Source organism: Rhizoctonia solani, chromosome 16 (assembly GCF_016906535.1).
Source record: "Rhizoctonia solani chromosome 16, complete sequence".
Taxonomy (NCBI): domain Eukaryota; kingdom Fungi; phylum Basidiomycota; class Agaricomycetes; order Cantharellales; family Ceratobasidiaceae; genus Rhizoctonia; species Rhizoctonia solani.
The window spans coordinates 992,633-1,015,234 of record NC_057385.1 but is presented as its reverse complement, the minus strand read 5'-3'; the positions used below and the strand labels follow the sequence as shown (position 1 = coordinate 1,015,234).

Sequence of the window (22,602 nt, the reverse complement as noted above, 5' to 3'; positions counted from 1 at the left end):
CACAGTTCGCCACTCGTCTTCGTTCATTTCTGTGTTATCAGTATCGTTACCTGATTTGCATTTGCGCTCTCGTCATCTGTACGACTTGCTCTCACTGTACTGTACTCGCACCTTGGTCGACGTCCCAATGATCCCTGCGGCAACTGTTAATTGCGGCGGCTCTGATCGCTCCAACTCAGCAAGACACAGCTGGACACCTCCCCGGCTCGGTCTGTTCACAACAAATCATTTGTACTTCCCTGATACGCCCCAACTTTTTCACGAGCCAGATAAGAGTCTAGGGAAAGTGGGGGAGGCCGTGTTTATAAGCACTATAAGAGGTAACTGAACCCCTACTGAATCCGAATAAGAGCGCCGCCTCAACCTTTGGCATCATTATATTCCTCTCCTCTTCGCCACGACAACAGACATGGCGACACCTCCAAGATCTCCGCAATCTCCAGTCAATAGTCCGTCGATGCAGACTACTCCTACGTCTCCTACGTTTCTACTACCTGAATCGACAGAGGACGTCCATGAGAAGCTGCGCTCTCTACATTGTGATGAGCTGGTTCAAATTTCTCCCCCTACTATTCTAGGCACCTTTTATAGCTGGGTCAAAGGCTACGTCAAGTTTCTGGATGATCTGGGGACAGGTGTTTAAGCTCGGTCGTACGTTTTTTTCATCGCGTTCAAGATCGGCGCTAAGGCACTGTAGTAGATGAGTGCACGGATTCATTTGAGTGGACACTTATTTTCGCTATCATGACAACAACTCTGCTCGTCCCCATGCTCTTCTTTTGCATGTTTCTTCTCTCTCCCTGGTATTCAGCCGTTGGCCTTTCGGCTATATGCATATGGTAAGCACCGTCGCGCCTTTTGGATTCAATATATTGACAGATTGGGAAGCGGTGACAACGCCCATGTACGAAGCATGGTGGAACGGCGACAAGCGTGCGCTCGCTGCTTCCCGAGCTGCACTTTGCAAGTCGGTCGAGTCGCGCAATTCGCGCTTCGGACCTGGGAACAATAACCGCAACTTCGACTTGGACATTGCTCGTATTTTGTAAGCCAGTCTTCCCCCCCCCCCCTTTCCTTTCTTTTCACTCCACTTGCGGCGTCGTGTTGTGGCATTTTTTCAATGATCATTATGATGGGATTTCCGTTGATCATCGGTTCTGGGAGGCATATATGATCTCACATTCGGAAGGGGGAGCACAACAGGGCTGACTTTCGCTCCCTCTTTTTTTTTTTGCATGTTAGGCTACAATTCGCAGGACTGGTATACGAACATGACTCGAGCGGAATTCGCAAAGCGCTCGCGATTGTCAAGAACGCGACACCGTTTGATGTTTTCGGCACGCTCCGAGGTCGGGGACGCGTTGGACTCGACAAGTTTATCGGAGCCGATCCCGCAGCATTGGCCCGCGCGGCGCTCACAGGTGAACGACTCGTCAGGCGGCCTACTTTTCTAGGAAAGGACGGACCGTTGGTCGAGTCCCCGCTCGCAGCTAAACCAGGCACGAGACTCGAACCGCAAGTGGAATCAACGAAGCCTGCTCCACATGGAAACACCAATGCGCACGTCGAGCCCGGTCCTGGGGATAGCACGATCCGCGCGCACCTTCAGTCGTCTGGAATCGAGCATGAGCCGGTTTCAGAGCTTAATGGTGTCGGGTCTGCGTTTGCTGCGTTGTTTTGGCACCCAAAGGAGCCGTGGATAGTTGTTGCGTTTAAGGGAACTAGTCCGACCGAGTTTGACGAGTGGGTGACCGATTTGACTTTTACTAGGAGAATATTGGACATTGGATTCCCGGATTCGGAAAAGGTAAGTGAGGAACGGGGAAAGCCAGAAAGTAGATCATTAACGTGGCGCAGTGCACTCTGGATTCAAGGCTCGCATGTTCCCCGACGAGGCTCGGATTCCCCATTCGTTGAGGGATCATTTCAGAGACACATGAATCAACTCCGAGACTGGTGGATTGGCGAAAAGTCCGCCAAGCAAGAATTACCCATCCGGACTCCATATGGTGAGCATCATTTCGTTTTATCACAGAACCACGGCCCAATTCGCACACCCCCTCCAGACACGATCCGCGATGGAATCCAAATCGTCGCAGACCACCTCACACGAAACACCGGCATCCACTCGATCAACGTCTACTTTACCGGCCACTCGCTCGGCTGCGCCACGGCGTCACTCGCCTACTCGCGGGCCGTCGCAAAGCAAAACAGCGACTTCAAGTCCAACGTGCGCATCCGGGACGCATACATGTTCGCCGCGCCGATTATCGGGGACGTCATGACCCGGGACGCGTTCAATAGTATGGGTTCGGGCCTGCCGAAGTCGATGTGGAGGGTCTCGAACGGGCCGGATGCGTCGCTGGGTTGTTGCCCGAGATGGGGGACCGAGTGCCCTTGAAAGTTGATCAGGAGAGTCCATTGGCGTTTGCGCATCTCGGTAAGTGCATGCGAAGTGGGGCAGGAGCGAAAAAAAGGGGAGAGAGGAAGACATGATATTGACTCAAGTGGGTAATATACAGGATTGGAGATCAAGATGATCCCGACGGGACCAGATGGACGTGGAAGAGCACGAGTCGATGCGGTGGTCGCACCCATCGGCCAACGCACGAACCGGTGTACATTGTCCAACGCGGACAATTTGGGCCAGAAGAGGAAGAACATGGACGTACGACGAACGATCGTGATTCTGGGGTGTTTACGGAAAGTATGAGCGAACAAAGTTATGATGGACGTATACGGATAGCCGATAGTGGAACCAGGGACTGTGTTTGATATACGGTGATGGACGATCTAACGGACGTATTTGTTTGTTGGCAGGACCAGCTACTGTACGTCGAGCCGGGCGAGTGTGAATGGGTTATCAATTAGGGGACACGGTTATTCTGGTTCAAACAGGAGATAGGGGGGAGCACGTCGTGTTGGTTGCGATAGAAGACCATCAAGCATGATGTGAATTTGTTCGAAAGGCAGTGTATGCCATGTGAGTAGTATATTCAAAGTGAATGTATGCGGTGTCGGTTCTCGGATGTTGCGCGGCGTCCAGCGTGGTCGGTTGCGCAAGTGTGGAGCTCGCTGGGCGACGATAGAATCCCGGGGAGCCGGGTGCAAGCGCGGATAGGAGCGGGCGTCGGTGATAGGTAAAGTCCGAATGGGTCGGCGATGAGCCTGTGAATTTGCAAATGTGAGAGTGCCGACTTTGGGCCAATAGCAGAGATTCATAAGGGGCGCATCAGAGTGTCTTGAGATCCCAACCATGTCCCGCCCGTTGTCCCCCCATACAAACGTGATCCCGAGGTAGGATGTACAGAAAGGGGCAGCTGCATACACCTCCTCTGACGCCAGGACGCAGGGGCAAATGCAGCTGAGCATGCCGCGAGAGCTGCCGGTGGTGAGTGTGATGCCGGTACAGGCTCATGCACTGGCGGCGATAGACCCCGAGCTGGGAAATATTCCTGTGCAATTTGTGCGACAACGAGTGTGTGCCATGTCGAAAGAGTGAGTGGATGTGATTGCAAGTAGCTGAATTTAGAGCTCATTTCCGACAGAATACTGGAGATGCTCACTGCATCGGTGCCTAGGACGCCGCTCGCCAAACCCCTCCCACGCACAGTCGAGTGCACTGTCCTTGACCCGAACCCAGAGCCCAGTATGCTCCCCACACACTATCTCGTGGTCTATAACCCGCGCAGTCCCGACCAGCCAGGCAAGCTGTTCCCCGCCCACTCGCTCGTCCTCGCAACACAATGCGCTGCTCTTCCCTCGTTTGGCTCCACCACACGCGAGCTCAGACACGACAATACGTTCACTGTTCCCCTGCTCGGTCTGCCCTCCCGGCTCCCAACCACTTTGAGCCCCTGTACCTGTTCTTGCACGACCACAGCGCCAATGCCCTGCTAGCCACACTCCTCCCGCTCCCCCACTCTGCATTTGGGAGGATATCTCTCGAAGTCCATGGCATTACCGAGCGCCTTTCCCAAGCGCTGTCCCATTGGCTCTCGCTCCCCGTGCTGCTCTCCACCCTCAAAACCGTACACGGCGTCTGGGCCAACGCCGCGGCTCTGCACGTCGACAACGACCGACTCTGGAAATACTCGCCTTTGCCTGGCGCGTCCTTGTCGCCGCCGTCGAGCGATCTGCCGGCCCTGATGCGCAATCCGTCCTCGATTCCATCTCCCAGGACGACCGGGACGCAGACGCGGTCGAACGTGAGCTCGGCGGTTCTCTTTACGAGGCGTAGATCGCTTTGTTTATCTGTTTTTGGGTTCTCTTTTTTCCTCTGATTATTTGTAGTTCTCATACTCACTTATTTTCTACAATCCGTGTTCGAGTATAAGTTTTATTGCTATGTATCAGTAGTACTATGCCCGTTCTCTACACTCCTTCAACTACTGAACCTTCTGCATTCGGAATAAATTTATCGTAATTCAACACCCACCCCACCACTGAACAAAAGGAATCACAAATCGGGCTATCTATGCACTCGATTTAACACCCATCCCTTAGCCTCCTCTTCCAATTCAGGCTACTCGGACCCCTGCCAACGGCGCATCATCGTTACCGACTCGTCCACAACAAACCGCACCACGCTCATCGTACCGGTCATTTCAAATCAGCCCCCACTTTGGCTCATGAACCGCCCTCAACTCTTGCGTGACTCGAGTTTCAACCTCCGAGCCCCCTCGCGTGTGGTCCAAGTTTCGAACGCCTCGGTCTTGCCTCTTTATACAAGGTGCGACGATCGTTTCCATATAACGTTACTATACAACTTCCGACTCGAAAATCCACTCTGCTTGGGCCTTTGAGTCCGGGGATGCATCGCCTACTCTGCCCATATGCATGTACATTACACAGTCCTCACATAAAATTTCTTTTAGGCTGTTCCCCGAGTCGGTTGCAATTGGTTACGATCGGCCTATTGTCTCATCTCTCTCCTCCCCCTCGTCATAGCTCACTCTAATTTACACTCGAAACGTGTGAGCACCAAGACCCAGGCATCATCCCGCCTTGGTCATCTCATTCCGGCTCGCTTCTCAACCAGGGAAAATTAACCTCGTCAACCCGACGACGACCAAGAGTTTGTAAACTTATATCCGAGACATTAATATCCCCCACCCCACCCCTTGCTTCCCCCACGACGATCGTAAAGTTAAGCGCCGCTGGTACTTGGACCCAGCTGTTGCGCGCCACCGCCGCCGGTACAATCCGTGCTTCTTTTCGATCCCGTGCTTGGACTGGACGACCAACGACGGCTCTGACCATTAACTCGTCGGGTATACGGACCATGGCTTACTCCGCCGATGTAAACTCCACCGTATCCACTGCTGCTGGTGCTAGTGCTAGTACTAGTACTACGGCTGCGGGCACTCCTACTATGAATATACCCGACGGCTTCACGATTCATTCCGAAAACACGGCCAAGATTCTGTTGCCCTCGGAGGCAACCGCATTTCTGAACCCGATCCAGGAATTCAATCGGGACTTGAGCGTTGCCTGTATTACTGCGTGGTCTAGACGATGGGACCAAGCCAAGCGGGCGAGGTGGGAACAGGCGGGTGCGAAGAGGGAGCGCAGCAAGAAGAGAAAAAGAGTGAGTCACTGTGTGTGTTGGTTCGTTTTCGAGGGGTTGGACTCATTCTGTGTAGATGCGGGTGAAGTTGAGAAGAAGGACGGGGCCAAGGATGAGCAAGGTATGGATGTGGACCCTGCTCCTAAACATCCAGAGGCCAAGTCGGAAGAAGAGCAAAACTGGCCGTGGATCCCGTACGGCCCACCGCTGGACCCACCGACGAGAAGCTTGAGCCTGAGCCCGAACCCGAACCTGAACCCGAACCCGAACCCCAGACGACCAACGGGAACGGCGAGGAGAAACGAAAAGAGGTTAGTTTCGCCCCGATAATCTATTTCCATGATCCTAATTAATGAAATCCTCGTGCGATCATGATTGCCGTACTGTTCCGTCTCCTATCGGAACATACGACTCACAATTCTCATACGGTCGAATTTCACCCCCGGATTGACTCGCTACACCCAGTACGTCGCACCCAAGTTTGTGATCCTCGAAGCACTCTCTGCAACAGGGTTGCGCGCGATTCGGTATGCGCATGAGATCCCGCTCGTCAAGTACGTATGCAAATCTTCTATTCTTTGTCCCTAGACGCATTTTTTTGGGGGGTTTCACCCGTAAAGTGATGAGCACGTTCCGGCCTCTGACCGGAGCTCATTTAACCTTTCCACACCCCCCTCGTTTTCCTCTTGGGGAGAGGAGGGGATAATTATAATTACACTTGAAGCGCATAATCAATTTTATGTGTTTTGTTTGTCCTATTGTTCTCGTCTCTGGGACCCAGGGACTCATCTAATTTTTTTCTCTTACGTATGACAGATATGTGATTGCGAATGACATTTTGCCCGCGGCGACTGAAGCTATGCGACGGAACGTTGAGCTCAACGGGCTAGGCCCTGCCTCTGCAAGCGAGGAATCCGGTCCGGTCAAGACCGGTAAGAAAGCCGGTCTGGGAAAGGTGCGGGTCAGCGAGATGGATGCCATGTGAGTCCGAGTTTATGTCTCGAGTTCTAGACTGGACGAGAGAGAAGGCGGGGCAGGGGGAGAGAGAGGGAAGAAGAAACTGGCTAAACGGGCAATAAACAGTGCGCTATTGTACAATCATCGTGCCGACCATTCTCGGGTGGAAGTTGTCGACCTGGACCCGTACGGAACCGCCGCACCGTTTATTGATGGCGCGGTGCAAGCTGTTGCAGACGGAGGTTAGTCTTGTTCAGTCTGAATCTTCTGATCAGTGTCTCATGCAGGTGTTTTAGGTTTGCTGTGCGTAACGTGCACCGATATGGCGGTGCTGGCGAGCAACAATTATCCTGAGAAATGGTAACTATTTTGTGTTTTATGCTTTTGTTATTCTGAAATTTAGGGATTTAGCTATGCGAACTATGGTGGTGTCCCGGTCAAGGCGGAGTTCAGCCATGAGGCGGCAAGTCCCTGGTATATTGTCCGATTTACGAGCGGATTAATTTATTTGACATGTAGGCACTTCGTTTGGTTCTACATACACTTGCAACATCGGCCGCACGGTATGGGCGATACATTACTCCGCTCGTCTCCCTGTCTATCGATTTTTACGTGCGCGTGTTTGTACAAGTCCGAAGCGCACCTATCGAAGTCAAAAAGGCATTTAGGTACATTTCTCCTGAAATACCCCACATGCCTTATCTCACACACGACACAGCCAATCCGCCACTTACTACGTGTGCTCCGGTGCCAATCCCCCACGAACAAACCCTTGGCCGGATCGTCGAAAAGCCCGGAACGAACAATCTCACGTACAAGGCTCAGTCGGGTCCACCCATCGGCCCAGAATGTGACGAATGTGGCTTCAAGTTCCATGTGAGCTCGAAAACCCAAATCATCGATCCGATTGGATTTCTGCTGCGATCGATGCTAATCCCGATTTGTCCCCAGGTCGCTGGTCCGATGTGGAGTGGACCAATACATGACAAGACGTTTGTGAACGAAGTGCTCAAGCATATTGAGGAGAATCCTGGAAAATATGGGACGGAACAGAGGATGAAGGGGATGTTGACTGTGGCTAGCGAGTGGGTTGTGCACCTTGTTTGATTAGTGCAATGGCCAACTTTGGGATAGGAATTGGACGTACCGTTCTATTTCACTCCTTCAAGACTGTCGGGTTTCTTCCATTGCAATTCGCCCCCTCTGGAACATGTTGCGTGAGCGATATACTCGGATCTGCCCTATTGAACGTGTGGCTGACAGCTCATCATCTAGGTCGGCCCTGTTGCATAAAGGATACGAGATATCCAGGTCTCATGCGTGTGCCGGGTCCCTCAAAACCACTGCCACCCGCGCTCAGGTCTACGATATTATTCGGTCATGGGTCAAATTGAACCCGGTCAAAATGGAGAACGTCAAGGATGGTTCTCCCACTAAAAAGCTGCTATCAAAAGAGCCCACGTGAGTCGCGTTGACCTTTTTGTCTGGTTATACGGCTGAAACCAAACGGGTCATAGTGAAGAGGCCAATTTCTCCAGGCACCCACAAGCAATTTCACGAGCCTCACAAATCAAGCTCGTACGATACCAGCAAAATCCTGCACCCAATTGGGGTCCTGGTTCGCGTCCCAATGCGAGCAAACGAAAACGGGAAGACGGCGCGGAAGCATAACTGAAATATCGATAACTGTTGTCTTGTACATACACAGCATATACGCACACCCAATACATATTCAAACAAAAGAGGCATACTGCCCAAAACGAAATTCGAATCAGTCTCAGAAGGATAATTTTCAAGAAATTATTATGAAGGGGTAATCATGATGGCAGGAGAAGGCTCGTCTGGTTGTTGTGCGCTCGCGCCAGTTTCCGCGGCTTCAATTCGGACCCAAGGGTGGTTCAAGAGCTCGGCAGCCGTCGGACGAATAGTGTAGTCAAGCTCAAAGGTTTTGTTCAAAAAGTCTTCAGCTTCGGGCGAGATATCGGGCGGTATTGTTGGTCTAGCTAGCGAACCGATCTAAAAGGATAGACATGAGGAAATATTCGATTTAGAGAAAATAAACCCGGCGCACCTTGAAGATGGCTTGCATCTGACTCAGTTGAGCCCATGGATGCTGCCCGGTCAACATCTCGACAACAAGGCATCCCACGCTCCAGATGTCTGCCTTGTAGGTGTACGAAGTTTGTTTAACGACTTCGGGGGCCATCCAAAATACGGAGCCCTGCAAGGATGGGCGATGTATACGCGAACCGCCCAATAAATCTGAAAACAGAAATGAGAAGTGAATTATAATAAACGATTAAAATCACTCACTATCTTCGACTTTCTTCGAAATACCAAAGTCCGAAATCTTGATACCGCCCTTGTTGTCAACCAAAATGTTACCACCCTTGATATCTCGGTGGATGATCTCTCGTTCGTGGAGGTAATTAAGGCCCTGTAGAATCTGCCGAACCCAGTTTCGCGCCAACGGCTCTTCAAATGCGCCGTAATTCCTCAGCAAGGTAGCAACGGATCCTCCGGGCACATATTCAAGGAAAATATTCAGATGGTGAGTGTCGATCGAAGAATCTAGTAGTATCCCTTAGTCTCGATTACCATCCCGTTGCTGATAGCACGCACCAAGATATTGTACGATGTTCTCGTGTTGAAGTTGCTTCAGTAGCTCGATCTCGCGCTCCAGTGCTGTAAGCATGCTCTTCTTACGCTCCTCGTTTTGCGATGACCCAGTCGGAAGTTCAACTTGCTTGACGGCCATAAGTAGGCCTTGCACGGCATCCATTCCAAGGTACACGCTACCGAAAGAGCCTGATCCAATCAAAGCCCCCTTGATCCATTTGATTGAACGCTTGCCTGTGGTAATTGTTTGAGCAATTTAATGCGAAATGGATGCCCGCCAAACGAACCTCCTGAAGACATCATTGTCCTGCCTGTATCAGTGGTATGCTCGGCGCCTCCTTCTTCTTCTTCTCCTTCATCCTCGTCTTCTTCGTCTTCGTCTTCGTCTTCGTCTTCATCTTCATCTTCATCTTCATCTTCTTCGTCGTAATCCTCATCTTCCTCATCGTAATCTTCTTCTTCCTCATCCTCGCCCTCGTCCTCGTCACCATCTCCTTGCATCGATGACACCATGCTCACGCGCTTACTCGGCCGCCGCACGACTACATTGCCGTCTTCGTCTTCTTCGTCGTCCTCATACATGCTATATCGGCTCTGGCGGCGGCTCTCAACCTCGGCAGTAATCTCATCAACCGTCAGGAGACTGGCAGTATCCGATTTGTCGCGTCCACGAGTAGACATCAGGCTCATGCGCTTAGCGGCATTTGACTCGCGTGCCAGCCATGTGACACTTAGTCCGGTATTTAACGAGTCTGCGAGGGAATCGCCCATGATGGATAGGGGAGGCAGTGTATGGTCCAGCGACTTCTTTGTTGATTCCGTATCGTCTGTAGTTGCCCCATCGTCCGTACTCATGTCAATAGATTGCCCATCGTCTGTAGACGTCGACATCCGCGGAGGTACATTGTCCTTGTCTTCTTTGATCGCCATTGTCGATGCGTTGTCGTTGATCGATGGCACGGAACTCATTGAAGAGCGCGGTGGGGGAGAGGATTTCCTGTGGTTGTATGAACTCCGGGAGCTGGTGCTGAATCGCGATTTTGGAGGCCCCTGAATCGACATACGGACATTCGCACCTGGGCCAATCATAACCGAAAGGTGGCTATCGCGTTTAGAGCCAGCACGAAGCATGCTATTACGAGCCGTTCGTTGCAGGACCTTCTTGGATGTCGACGGAAGAACTCGGGCAGATGAGACGCGATGAGTTCGCTGGGCGGACGTTGGCCGAAAAAGTTGCGCAATTTCTTCTGACCTCCCGAAAGGAAAGAATTATTTGAAGGGCTACGTGCGGCTGGGGTACCGCCAGGGCTGGGAGGGGGATCCACACCCAAGCCCGACATGATACTAATGGTACTCGCACGATCCATCCTTCTGTTGCTGGTAACGGGGGTGCCAGTGGTTGGGAACTTGAGCGAGGACGGGGTATTCTGTAGGCCCTCTTCATCCTGGGTCGTATAGATTCTGGGCCCAATCGTGTATGTAGGCGAGGTAGGTGACATCTGTACACCAGCTCCAGGTGGTGTCGCGCCGAAGAAATTTGCCAATTTTTGCTGCTGCCTCTGTCGGACGTTTCTAAGTGTCATTCCCTGTTCGCGTGTAGTGTTCTTCGGGTCTGCGTGGCATATTGATAAAATTTCTGACTCAGACAGAGGACCACCTAGATTGCCCGTAAGAATCAATTTTCCTTGAGCTGTGATGATAACTTACTCGAAAGTTCGTTCTGGGGTCCACCAGGGAACAGTCCCCATCCGTCAACCAACAGCCCGCCCTGTTCGGTCTCGCTCGTTCTATCTTCGTCAAGACTGGTCTTCCCGGAGTTTTGTTTGTTGAACTTCTTGAGCGCGCGTTCGATAATCTCTACACCGCTATGGCAAGAGCCGATGTTCACTACAGATGAGTTGACAGCAGTTGTAGGTTGACCGCTATCATCCAAGTGAATCTTGATCAGTGCCCGCATCAAGTCATTGGCAGATTGAGTATGCTTGATAGGGAACGGACTACGCTTGCCAGCAAACCCAGCGTTGGAATTTCCAGTATTCGGCCCAGACCCAGATGCAAATGAAGGACCTGTTGGAGTGGTCTCGATAATAGAGTGCGATTCGGAAATAGGTGAAAGATCCCGACCACGAACGCCTGCGTCTACTCGAAGGTTATTGTTAGGGATAGTTGGGAAGGGGACGGCAGGTGCGCCGCTGCTCGTGGGTATAGCCGCAGCCGTCACATATGGATGTAACGAAGGCTGTGATATACTTCCAGAGGTAGATGGTCTCCCAGGTGTAGACGGCCCAGCGGTATTTTTACTGGATCCTCCTCTCTCTTGACCGATGAGACCTACGGAGCCGCTTTTAGCGTGTCCAGTCTGAGCTCGGTCTACAGTTTGAATTGGTATTTTGGAGGTTGCTGATCTCACGGGCACTGGAGGGAGCGGCGAGCCCGCTCGACGGGCGACAGCTTCACTAGGTGTTTCATGGGCGCTTGCTCCGAGGTTGGTGGTCTTTGGAGCACGTGGTAGACCATATTCGCCTTGCCACTGAGCGAAATTGGTCGCGCTCGGAGGAGAGCCGTTGGACGAGCTCTGGCCAGACGATCCTGGAGCAGGGGGTAAAGGATCATTCGTGTAAGGCGGGGGCGGGAACGTTTGTGAAGACGGGGTGAAACCATCAGCTTGAGTAGGTGTACGCCGCTCCTGTCCAATTGGAAGAGAAGCGCCATAATTACGAGTGGGTGGCGTATATCTAGGGAGGGATATGGTTGATATGGGAGTCGATGAAGGACTATCGACCAGTGTGCGACCTGAGTCCCGAGCTCCAGGACCTTGCGAGCTCTGCAGTTGAGATTGGGGTTGAGTAATGGGACGAGGGGTGGTAGCGCCGATGGAGGGACCGGGTGAGGTGGCGATATTTGCGCTCAGCTGTGGGAGGTCTCGAGTAGTCGATTGAGTAATGTTCAGTGGAGGAGGACGCCCGCCATCTAGTCTCCTACCACCGCTGGACCTACGAGCAGCTGTAATGCTATCGTCACGACTACTGTCAGAGCCATTAGCACTATGTCGGAACGAAGTACTCCTCTGAACACCGTTTGTATTTGTGATATCGTACTGGGATGTTGCCCGAGATGTAGATCCACCATTAAGAAGAACACGCGGAGTAGGGCCAGCACCCTTGGAACACTGTTGGCGCAAGCTCTTGATTGCGTTCAGAATCTTTATCCGGTCGCCAACGCTCGTTATTTCCATCTCCTTCAAGCATGTTGATCCAGGTCCAGTATTACGTTTCCACGAATATCGTTTTCGTTAAATGTCGATATCTGGTGCTCACACCCCAGGCTAGCGAGCCAAAGTGCAACCTGTTCATCGTTCCAGCCCCGCACAAAGTCGGCATAAGACACGCCAGGTGGCGGTTCAAGAGTCGTTGTTACAGACATGGCAGCCACACTCAAGACCATGCACCCGTCAGGAGCGGACTAGCCCAACAATTACTAGAAAGTATAGTTCGGGCGGTATGAATAATAATTCGCTAGGTCAAAAGTTATTCAGCAACGGGGCCGAGCACCCGACTGTCGTCACTTACTGATAGCTTATGAACACGTGTCTTAACGATATATCCAAACTGTTAGCAACTTCAGTCGTGGGGGGCGTGGAGTATCGTGTGCGGTCAATAACGTCCCCAGACTTATAGGAGGCAAGATACAAAAGTCGGAGACGTCTCAGACAATGAATTGGCACTGCTCAGGAGGAAATTCAAAATGATCGGATCACTTATTACATTTCAGGGACGACAACCGTTACGGTAACTGTGTACACATGATATATGGATTATGTTAAGTGGATGAGATAGGCTCTTCTTGGGCGACTTGGACCAAGTATTGCGAGGCTTCCTTCGCAAATTCTAGCCTGTCTTTCTAGTAGATCAGAGCCTATAATTAATGTGTCGAGTTAGCTGGATTCAACCGTGTTCGTTGGAAGGCTGAAACCCCGTCTCGTGCTCAGCCCTGCATACTCAAAGGCAAAAGAACATCCTGGCGTTCTGGCACCCCTAGTTGGATACCCGAATACCCTCCAGATACTCTAAATCTGTTATCGAAACTCTGAAGTAAACTTGGTCTGTGATTTATCAACCTGGCATATCCTGTTAGAGTCCATATTTCACATCGGTATGTTCGGCTTCTTGGGGCTTCGACTACCATGCAGTTGCAAATATGGTCTGCTCCAGCCAAGAACTGTAAACCCACAGTGGGTGCCAATAAGATGGCGACTAGCTTTGGTAGTCACAATCAGTCACCCCTCAGTTGATAACCTTTCTCGTGTCCGGGCTTGGGCTCATGCCGTCTCTGGATCCATTTCTGCGAATCCTGTAACATACCTTGCGGTTGAGTTCTTGCAAAGCACTGAGAGCTCCTCTTTCGTTTTCCTTCCAACACTTTTCTTGCGGCACACACGCTCAACCACTTGCATAAGGGATCGCAGTACAGTTGGGTTGTAATCTTAATGTTACACGGGTAGCACTGTACAAGGTTATAATGCTGGAAATCAGTGCGTGTGTTTAAGTGAGAATTGAGCTGAAATCAAGATCAATACACACTGATTTTAGGTATCAATTCTTCCATAGTCTGATTCATGCTGAGGGAGGCATACTAACATTGTAATTTTCAGACCATATCCTACTGAAAAAAGGAATCTTTTACTGATGTACTGATTTTCAGGATCTTATCACACCACAGTGTAGGATATTCTCTGCCAGATTATCGCGGATATCATAGTTACCCGCCGAATGTTCCGCAACCTTTCTTTCACAGATGGTTTGTGCTAATCTCCTATACAATACTCTCCGATACTCCACTTTTGTCATTGAATTTGCTGCGCATTCTAATTATCAGTTTCAGCAAAGCCATTCTTGAATCTCAAGTATTTATCGGCTAACACGGTGGACCCAGAAGCCCGGATTTCCTGAACACAAAAGGCCGTCTCATGTATGCGAGGTGCTGGTTAAATCCGATCACTACCTCTATGAATTCATATTCCTATTTATCCTTGTATGGTCCAGCTGGAGATTCTACTTCTCTGGGTGCGAGCACCTGGCAAAATTCGGACATGATCCAGACTTCCTGTAATTTCGTAGTACATCGTGCAAACACTCATTGGTCCCCGCATACAGAGAAATACTAGGATTAGCAACTACCCAGTCGCTCATAGGAGGATGTTGGTACGAACGCTAACCTGATAGTGTATGCTACGAACTCGGGGTATCACACGTGCAAGTTGGTTATTTTGTTCCTGGTGCGAAGCACCTTCGGGTAGGCTTTGATGCGAGTAACTGCCTTCATGTCGATCGTTTTGTGCGAAATACCATGTACGCTTGTTTATCGCAACGTTGTCCACAAGTTAAAATTTACCCCTGGGCAACCTGTACTTGGCCTGAGGAACATCACGAACTCCTTCGTCAGCACCCAGGAATTATTGTATATTATATGCAAATAGATCATATGATGATAATAGAGATACAACAAATGTTAATCAACGCATTCAAGGTTTGTAGCAAGAATGGATTGGGTACGCAATTCATTGGACAAGGAAAAAAGGGAGCTGGACAGAACACCTACGCAGCTGGGCAACCTGGAGATATACATGGTTAGGACATATGTGGAGATTTGCACCTCGTCCACGAACTTCAAGATGTGAGTTTTACCCAAAAACGTACCCAAAAAGGACGTTCCTTCGTAAACAATCAAGTGTGTACCTTATCCTGTGAGCATTAGGACACATGGGTGGCCCAGGAGAGCTCATTTACATAACCAGAGCGACTGCTCTGCAAACCCCGCCGGAGCTCGTGAGCCCGAAATGCTCAAGAATCATAAACGAGATTACCATGAGCGTCTCGTTTAAGGCTCTCGAAAATTTTGTGCTCACGAGCTCCGGCGAATTTTGCAGAATGGTTGGTAGGTGAACGGCTCCTTAGTAAAAAGAAAATAATATTTCAGAGACCAATGGTGGCCCGAGAAGCTGAAGACTCATTGCCTAGTCCCCCAATCGTTCGGTAAGTACTTGAAGTAAGAATACCCCACTGTAGCCCGAGGTTTACCACCAAATGAAGAACGTAGTTGGAATCAATCCGGGGTTCTATGAGTATATTTTCATGGTGGATGCCGACACGGTACGTACCATCACTCCGAGCAAAATAAGCCCTTTGGGGTTTTGAGATTCTACGTAGCTTGAGGGGTTCTCAATTGACGGTTAAAATTAGTAACTGTTGGGAGAGGCATTTGACTATTATGGAATGTATTGATGAATTGATGAATTAACGGGATGATGCATATGCATATGGGGACTGCGTCGGGTGGGTTTTGGCTTGTCAATCCGGATGTCCCGTTTAATTTCCAATATGACGCAACAAACCTCTTACAAACCCCAAACCATATATATACGGCCAGTGTATCTCACCAACCTTGCGTATTTCCAATTTCGACTTCAACTATTGCGGCGAGCATTATGGCAACAGCACGAATAAACAAAACGCGCGTGCTTGATAGATTCAGTGCATGTCTAGTTTGTCGGAAACGTAAACTAGTAAGCAGCTATTCCTAGATTCAGTACACTTGTCCTAGGACTCAACAAGTTCACTTGTCTACCAGCGCTGTGATGGAGTCCAACCTCAATGTAGTAGATGCCATCTATTAGGTTATACGTGTCAGTACCAAGACCTAACACACAGAAGTAGAACGAAAGTACTTCAGGTAGGCATCCGAGTGGTTGGGTTGTTTGATATGAAGAGGCCTGCCTGCTCATGTCATACTAATAGGATCAGATGAAAGAACTTGAAAGGAAAATACAGGAGATCGAATTACGACGTGGACACTCATTTATCGCTTCCAAAGCTTTTAATCCTCCTAAGCCTCGTAGGGCAATTGCTAACACCGGAGCGTTTTCGTTTCAGCCAGCGCGAAGTCTGTTTGCTGCTTGCTGCAGCTCTGTATCTCAAGCCCCGGATCCATTAAGTCACTTAGCTGAAAACGCTCCCGGCTTTGGACCAACTTCTCTATTGCACAGAGGGCCTTCAAACTTGAGCTTACCCGGAGGGGTGTCAAAGAAATTGTACGTTGCACATTATTTGAAACGCAGCCTTGTTCGGCTTAAATCTACTGAATAGCCTGAATATGTTCATGCAGCGAAGGTTAATCAGTGGATTCGAGCTTCACATAGGTAGAGTTGTAAGAAGTTTTCAGCCTGGTTCATCAGAGGCTATGGTACCTGCTCTGTTTTATGCAATGCTGTTACTTGTAGGTATTCGCTTTCAGTTACCCAGGTGTAAACTCAGGTCTTTTGAAGGGATGTCATTTTATTCCAGAGCCTGGATTAAAAATTTGGGAAAACATGCTTTTTGAGCGTACAAAGTTGGAAGTCGAGGCAAATATTGCGCGGGCCTATGAAGGTGATAGGGGTACATACAACCCACTATACCATTTACAGTGAGTGTGAATAGTAATTAACGCAAGGGCTGAAACTCAGAAATAATTTGGTAGGGCAATGATCATGCTGGGGCAATGGTTCTACCTTAAGGGCCGGCTGCTTGAAGGCTACGTGTATGTCACCCGTGCTACACGGTATGCTGTTGTGCTGGGTCTTCATGAATTAGAATCTCGTATTTATGGTCACTACATAGCTATAAATACTAGGTTATTGGGAAGAAGGGTCAAACGGTGGACCCCAAAAGATTCAGTCGAGATAGGAGAGGCGATCAATCTATGGTGGTAAATTCATCTACAGCCATCACCGTTTCGTACGATCGTGACCTTACTTGTGGCTTGCTACTAGGGCTTGTTTCATACGGGACTTCTGTGGAAGCGCCATGAATGGCCTGCCAACCTCCTTATCTTTAGGAGAGATAAAGACAGTTTGGCCTGTTGCACTCTCGGAATTCGAAAATAGCCATGTGAGCATTCATGGGATTGTTCAACGTCGTATCATCGATTTGACGTTCGTACAGGAATCCGGGCTACCTAATGACAGTCATTCAGTCGCATCCCTGTTCGATTCAAGATATTGTCATATTGTTGCGGATGTCTCTCAAGCTTCAGCCAGCTGCATACTGGCCAAGTGTACTGTATTAACTTACTGTGCAGGAGTAATAGACACTGAACGAATCTCAGGTAGGTTACTCAGCTAATTAACTACGTGGTTGTATTGATCAGTCGCATTTAGGGTCAGAAGTCTCTGACGAATGGCAACGGCGTTTTAAAGAGTGTGATCGGGGAATTGAATACTTTACTCAGTCTATCCAGACGGTGTACGTTGGGCGTGATGACCAGGAGGTTGCGGCTGTGGTCGTAAGTCAAGGTAATTAGTTACAATGGTTGCGAGTATTCGTTCCACTGAATGGTTTACGTGTGTAGCTGCAGTTGATTGTGCAATTATTCAGCTTCACGAGCCTCTAGTTGACCGCGAGCTGAATAGGGATGGACAAGGCGTCCGATCCAGTTCCTTGGGAGGGTCTAGCTATAGTCGATGTATCGAAGCATGTCGACGTATAGCATTGGCGGCCGCGTGTGTTGAAAAGATTGAAGCTAACCACATGCAAATGTTCTTTGGTATCTCTTTGTCATTTGCTGCGCGGGTATTAGCCAAAGAAATCCCAAGGTTGCGGCACGGTGGGTACGTGGAGCAAGCACTGAGGATGGAACAACAGATGGCCGCAATCGCGAAAGGTATGGAACGGATGTTTGCAGTTTATCCTGTACTCGGTGAGTAGTTCAAATTACAGGAGCTTATGCGGACAGTTCTGAAGGATTTCCAAAAAGTTCTCTTTGTGGAGCATCTCAGATCTCTATGATGGCGTGGTCTACTTGGGACTGAATGACATTGGAACCATATCTCACTTAATGTTTATTATACTCAATTAGATCAATACTATCCGTACATCCAATCTGAATGGCAGGTATAGCCAAGGCTGGGCTCACGATAAAGCTGGGCTCTCTCACTGCTACGAGATAGTACGATATACTTGATTTCAATATATTACATTGTTGTTATTTTTTTTACCGAATTTTTTCAAGTGCGTATATGTGCGTATACTCAAGTCGAGGAAACAGACTTTCCCTGCATGGCTTGGGTAAAGTAAACCAAAGCAGCCTGTCCGACCGCAAGTTTTCCGTTCCCATATGCAGGAACCTAAACCAAAAATGTGAAAATTTAATTATGCCTCCAAGCGCGTAGTACTCACCTCGTGTCCAGCTGATATACGCGGAGGTATGAGAAAGTTCCAGCATTTTTGTACTGTCCAGCAGAATTGCCGGCAACAGTCCAGTTGGTCCATTTCTGTTGCTTGTATTCGCTCGTAAACTTGGTTTGAAGTGCATCGACCTAGAAAGGTTCAAGCAAACAATACATATACAGACCGGGCTCAAACCTACCATTAACTCGAAACCAATATAATTGCAGATGTAATCAGCATCGCCAGCAAGGATCAAGGTGCGCACCTGCCTGTTGATCAGTCAAGGCCCTTGAGATATATACGACTGTACTCACCCCAGCATTAATAACCTTCTCAAGATCAGGCCGCGAGTTCCTCATCCAGTCACCCGTAGTCGCGAAGTTACTGTACACCTGAGTGTTGGTAGTCGTCCATGACTTCAGAGCACCGATTTTGGACCTATTGAAGTAGGACAATGAGCTAAGGTCCATACGTATTGGGATGACTCACCTGAAGCTGGAGCTCGAGAGAAGACTGGTTGGGTCATAAGGATATGGGTCTGGGTTTTTTACACGGACATCATAGACATCGTAGTTTCCACCAAGGGGACTCAGGACGCGAGAATTGCAGTAACTCTGTGCAGAGCTGCACACGGAGTTGGAATTGGTACTTGCGCAGTTTGCAATCTAGTTGAGCAGAGATTAAGTATGGGAATACGTATATATGTCTAAAATAGATACCTGGGACAAACAGCCTCCCGATTGGTATAGAGAGTTGTTGGCAGAAGTAATAGTAGACGTAGAAACGAGTGGCTGGTATGGGTTAGACATGGCGTACTTGACATAGCCGGGGTATTGCGAGTACGGGTCCGTCAGCCCATTTCCGACACTCAACACTTTTAGGTTGATCTTGATACCAGTAATTGTGCCGGCAGCAATGGCAGCGTTCTGGTCCAGGAAATATGAGGCAATTGTGGGTCCGTAATGGCCACCATATGATTCAGTCCAGATGGCAAAGTCGCGGGTCGCGTACTTGCTAAACTTGGAGTCGGCAAACCAGATCTGAAGCATTTTCCATAGCGCAATAGCCGCATCCTTGGTAACAACAAGTGATTAGCTTGGCCCCTAAACGGTAGGCTTCTAACATACCTTTGAGGTACCGACTACTGTCTCACCATATGAATAACCCACCCCAACAGGCTGGTCGATGTAGAGCCTTTGGTGGATTTGTTAACACTGTGGACTACGAGTTATCATGTATGAAACCTTACATATTTGAATACTCATTCCACGCGTAAGGATTCAGGCTAACCGTCGACTCATCACTATTCATCCGGCAAGGTCCCATTTCCTGGAATAGACCGATCATACTCGAGCTACCAGGTCCACCTAACGTTGTTTTTATAAGCCAAATTATCCTTTCATAATGCCACTCGACGAACCATTCAGCCAAATTGACAGTGGTGCAGTGTCGGGGTTTTTGCGCGCTGCGAAGAACCAAAACCTGCGCCGATTTAATCTTGTGTTTAAGACTCGGTGTTGGCTCTAACTGCTTACCAGATGCTTTGTTTCGAGGTGAGATCGGCGTATCCTGAAGCTTGGTAAACTCCTGGCGTGGTTTCTGCGGACAGTGCCGGTGTCAGTCTCGATCAATTAGTACTTCGGATAAATAGATTCGTACCGCAAACACCAGAGTTTTCCACATAGCGCAGTTTTCCCGGTGTAATTGTGGTAGGAATTGCTGCTGCGACTTTGGATTCTGGCTCGACCGCTGCGAACGCAGTGGTCTTTGTGGCCGGACCTTTTGGTACACCACCAATGACGCCATCAAATTCAGGGAACTGCCCGGCTAAAGCGAACGAGATGAAGGGAACAAGCCCTACTAAGGAAAATGGTCGCATATTGCACGATGACTGTGGTATCTAGTCAAGTATGTTACAAAAGGGGAGGACGGCTAGGAGACAATACCCAAGCCCAAGTTTATACTCCTGAGGTCGGAAGCAAAATAGGAGCACGCTGCTCGGTCAGAAGAACTCTCAAACGCATAGAATGGCACGGAGCTATGGCTTCTCTGGGCTCCATCGGTAATTGACTATTCAGAACACTATCGTGCAGATGGATACTTGTCAAATACCACGCGGCGTGGTCTAGAAATAGCTGGCAAGCGGTTACAGAAGGAGAATCGAAGGGCAAATAACATATGTCCGGTCACTGGTAGGGTGAAAGGAGCTCCCCCGACCGCGTGGGATCAATGGCATCGATACGGCCCCCGGAGGTTCGTTGTGGGATAAGGTATCCAACTTCTTTACGTTACTATTTGGCGACGGAATATTATTACCGATATCGGAACAGGAAACAACGTGCCATTTTCTATGGCTAAGCCAGAGTGGAGGTGGTGGCCCAGGCTTGTCCGTCAAATTGTGCCTGACGCGCTAACACTACGTGCCACCACTGCCTTTTCTGACATCTCAGCGCTTAGGATTACATTCCCTGCATTCTTATAGCCCGGGTGCTCGCCAGAATCGAGTCGCTTGAACCCACCTCTCCCAGTGAGAAAGCTCAGGAAACTAAACTTGATTGTTTTTACCTTCAAACCGTTGGTTCATAACACTTTGACCTCGGCCCATATTTCGTACAAGTATCGACTCAATTGATCCTATATAACTCCAAGGTACCATGCCTCCACAAGGATATAAGTGAGTTCAGCAGTAGCCTCTTGACACGCATACTGAATAGATAATATCTAGTGTTTGCGGTTATGAATCGTAGGTGATTGTGTGGCAGCCACAGGGCTCGTACTGACCGAAATTAGGCGGACGCACCAGCGTGAACAAGGTCGAGGCGGAAAACCAGAACAACCAGTTACCCAGCCTGACCATCGCCCCTTTGCTCCTCTATTGGCTGTCCCCCCCACCAGACCCGTCGGCAATAGGTCACAAGATTCTCACAAGCGAAATTCCTAAGTACGTCACTTAACTTCGTAGTATAAACAAATTGAGTCCTTAGTAGTGTAGTATCATCCGCTGAACGCGAATTTGAAGATTGTGCGAGCGAATCCGATAGTTACTGGGTTTCACGAAGGTTTTATATTGCATCAAGTTTTTCTCTTGGGGTTTTACTTGGTTGAATTCAGCGGTACATATACATCAGACGCTAAAGGAAAAACGAAAAAAAAAACGAAAAAAAGGTTTCTGTCACTTTACGAACTATATCTATAATCACGTAAACGAGAAGGACCAGAAAGCACCTCGATCAAATACTCATGAGTCTTTGGAAGTTCTTGATGAAGTTCGCAGCGTCGGTAATCAGCTGGACACGTTACCGTCAGCCACGTAAAACGAGGTTCCATCCAACGAACCTTTTGCTCTTCTATACCTTGCTCCAAAATTTGGTACCCGTGGCGAACTGTTTGGCGTCGGAGCTTTTCGCGGCGCTTGGCGCGCTTTTGGACTGCACGGGAAAATAACAAAGCTCAAGACTGGGATGCCCGAAAATGGCACCGCAACTTGCCTTCGTCTTCCGCATCTCGAAATACTTTCTCGTAGTCAACTTTCAGCTCTTCAAGTGAGAGTTTGCTTGTTTCGAACAACTCTCGGCTGAAGGCCTGTTGGAGAATAAGGACAACCATGTCCGAGGAGAAATAAATATTCATACTCACTGAACGATTTCCAACGAGATCCGCGAATTTCGAGATGTCATCGTTTGCAGAAGGTTGGGAAATAGTCTCAAATCCCCGCATCAATTGCTCGCTGGAGTGTTGGACAAAGATAATTAGTGGCATTCATCCAACGTTCATGGATATCCTACATATGAGCTAAACCGGCAAGTTCCATAGCCTCGGCCTGCTTGCGAGCCTCGTCGACAAGTGCTTGATTTTTCTTTAGAAACTCGTCATTTTTCTTCTTAGTGTTTTTCGATTTGACCGCTATAATTCACATTACGACCTAGTGCAAGGGAAAGATGGACACTCTCACATGCGAATGCCGCACGAAATAGTTCTAGATCCCCTTCATTCCTTTACCAACTAGTTAGCTCTGTTCATTGCGAACACGGATGAAACAAACATGTCGCTACTGGCGGAAACCTCTTCTTCCGACCCAGCCTGATCAGTACAATCATATTGATCTTCTGAAGGCCTTGTCTTCAATTTTGATGATCTTGCGTTTGCTCTGGTTGTATTTTTGCCTCTGGTGCGTTTTGTGGCTAGCAAAGTGGTTCAACAGCGCATACATCCAATATTATTGACGAGATCTCACTCTTCTTGGCAGCTGGCATG

General features: G+C 49.2%; 5 protein-coding genes across 5 annotated transcripts; 3 read left to right on the top strand and 2 right to left on the bottom strand.

Annotated features, from left to right (window-relative positions):
• Positions 1–409: 409 nt before the first annotated feature.
• On the top strand, positions 410–4,240 carry RhiXN_01555 (Lipase (class 3); the record flags this gene model as incomplete). Its single annotated transcript, XM_043321374.1, has 9 exons — positions 410–539; positions 592–651; positions 880–1,045; positions 1,243–2,230; positions 2,305–2,440; positions 2,523–2,668; positions 3,302–3,498; positions 3,549–3,823; positions 3,855–4,240. The coding sequence occupies 9 exons, from the start codon at positions 410–412 to the stop codon at positions 4,238–4,240; spliced, it is 2,484 nt and encodes an 827-aa protein (XP_043187197.1).
• A 1,044-nt stretch (positions 4,241–5,284) lies between these two features.
• On the top strand, positions 5,285–8,197 carry RhiXN_01554 (tRNA (guanine-N(2))-methyltransferase; the record flags this gene model as incomplete). Its single annotated transcript, XM_043321373.1, has 14 exons — positions 5,285–5,600; positions 5,646–5,690; positions 5,732–5,880; positions 6,035–6,123; positions 6,386–6,550; positions 6,581–6,768; positions 6,823–6,886; positions 6,938–7,000; positions 7,046–7,194; positions 7,245–7,402; positions 7,478–7,611; positions 7,696–7,743; positions 7,802–7,987; positions 8,044–8,197. The coding sequence occupies 14 exons, from the start codon at positions 5,285–5,287 to the stop codon at positions 8,195–8,197; spliced, it is 1,908 nt and encodes a 635-aa protein (XP_043187196.1).
• A 132-nt stretch (positions 8,198–8,329) lies between these two features.
• Positions 8,330–12,568, bottom strand: RhiXN_01553 (kinase domain protein; the record flags this gene model as incomplete). Its single annotated transcript, XM_043321372.1, has 8 exons — positions 8,330–8,542; positions 8,598–8,788; positions 8,840–9,097; positions 9,149–9,379; positions 9,433–10,326; positions 10,365–10,802; positions 10,853–12,314; positions 12,416–12,568. The coding sequence occupies 8 exons, from the start codon at positions 12,566–12,568 to the stop codon at positions 8,330–8,332; spliced, it is 3,840 nt and encodes a 1,279-aa protein (XP_043187195.1).
• A 3,943-nt stretch (positions 12,569–16,511) lies between these two features.
• Positions 16,512–17,967, top strand: RhiXN_01552 (transcriptional regulatory protein; the record flags this gene model as incomplete). The annotated part of the gene is made up of 7 exons (XM_043321371.1): positions 16,512–16,606; positions 16,661–16,741; positions 16,953–17,070; positions 17,125–17,287; positions 17,340–17,474; positions 17,531–17,878; positions 17,936–17,967. The coding sequence occupies 7 exons, from the start codon at positions 16,512–16,514 to the stop codon at positions 17,965–17,967; spliced, it is 972 nt and encodes a 323-aa protein (XP_043187194.1).
• A 242-nt stretch (positions 17,968–18,209) lies between these two features.
• On the bottom strand, positions 18,210–22,601 carry RhiXN_01551 (Serine carboxypeptidase; the record flags this gene model as incomplete). The annotated part of the gene is made up of 19 exons (XM_043321370.1): positions 18,210–18,305; positions 18,378–18,497; positions 18,548–18,613; positions 18,663–18,786; positions 18,838–19,013; positions 19,068–19,421; positions 19,476–19,542; positions 19,598–19,715; positions 19,769–19,830; positions 19,884–19,947; positions 20,008–20,205; positions 21,534–21,635; positions 21,685–21,776; positions 21,827–21,930; positions 21,985–22,075; positions 22,134–22,251; positions 22,301–22,341; positions 22,391–22,529; positions 22,583–22,601. 19 exons carry the CDS (start codon positions 22,599–22,601, stop codon positions 18,210–18,212), a joined length of 2,151 nt encoding a protein of 716 aa, XP_043187193.1.
• Between the last annotated feature and the right edge of the window lies 1 nt (position 22,602).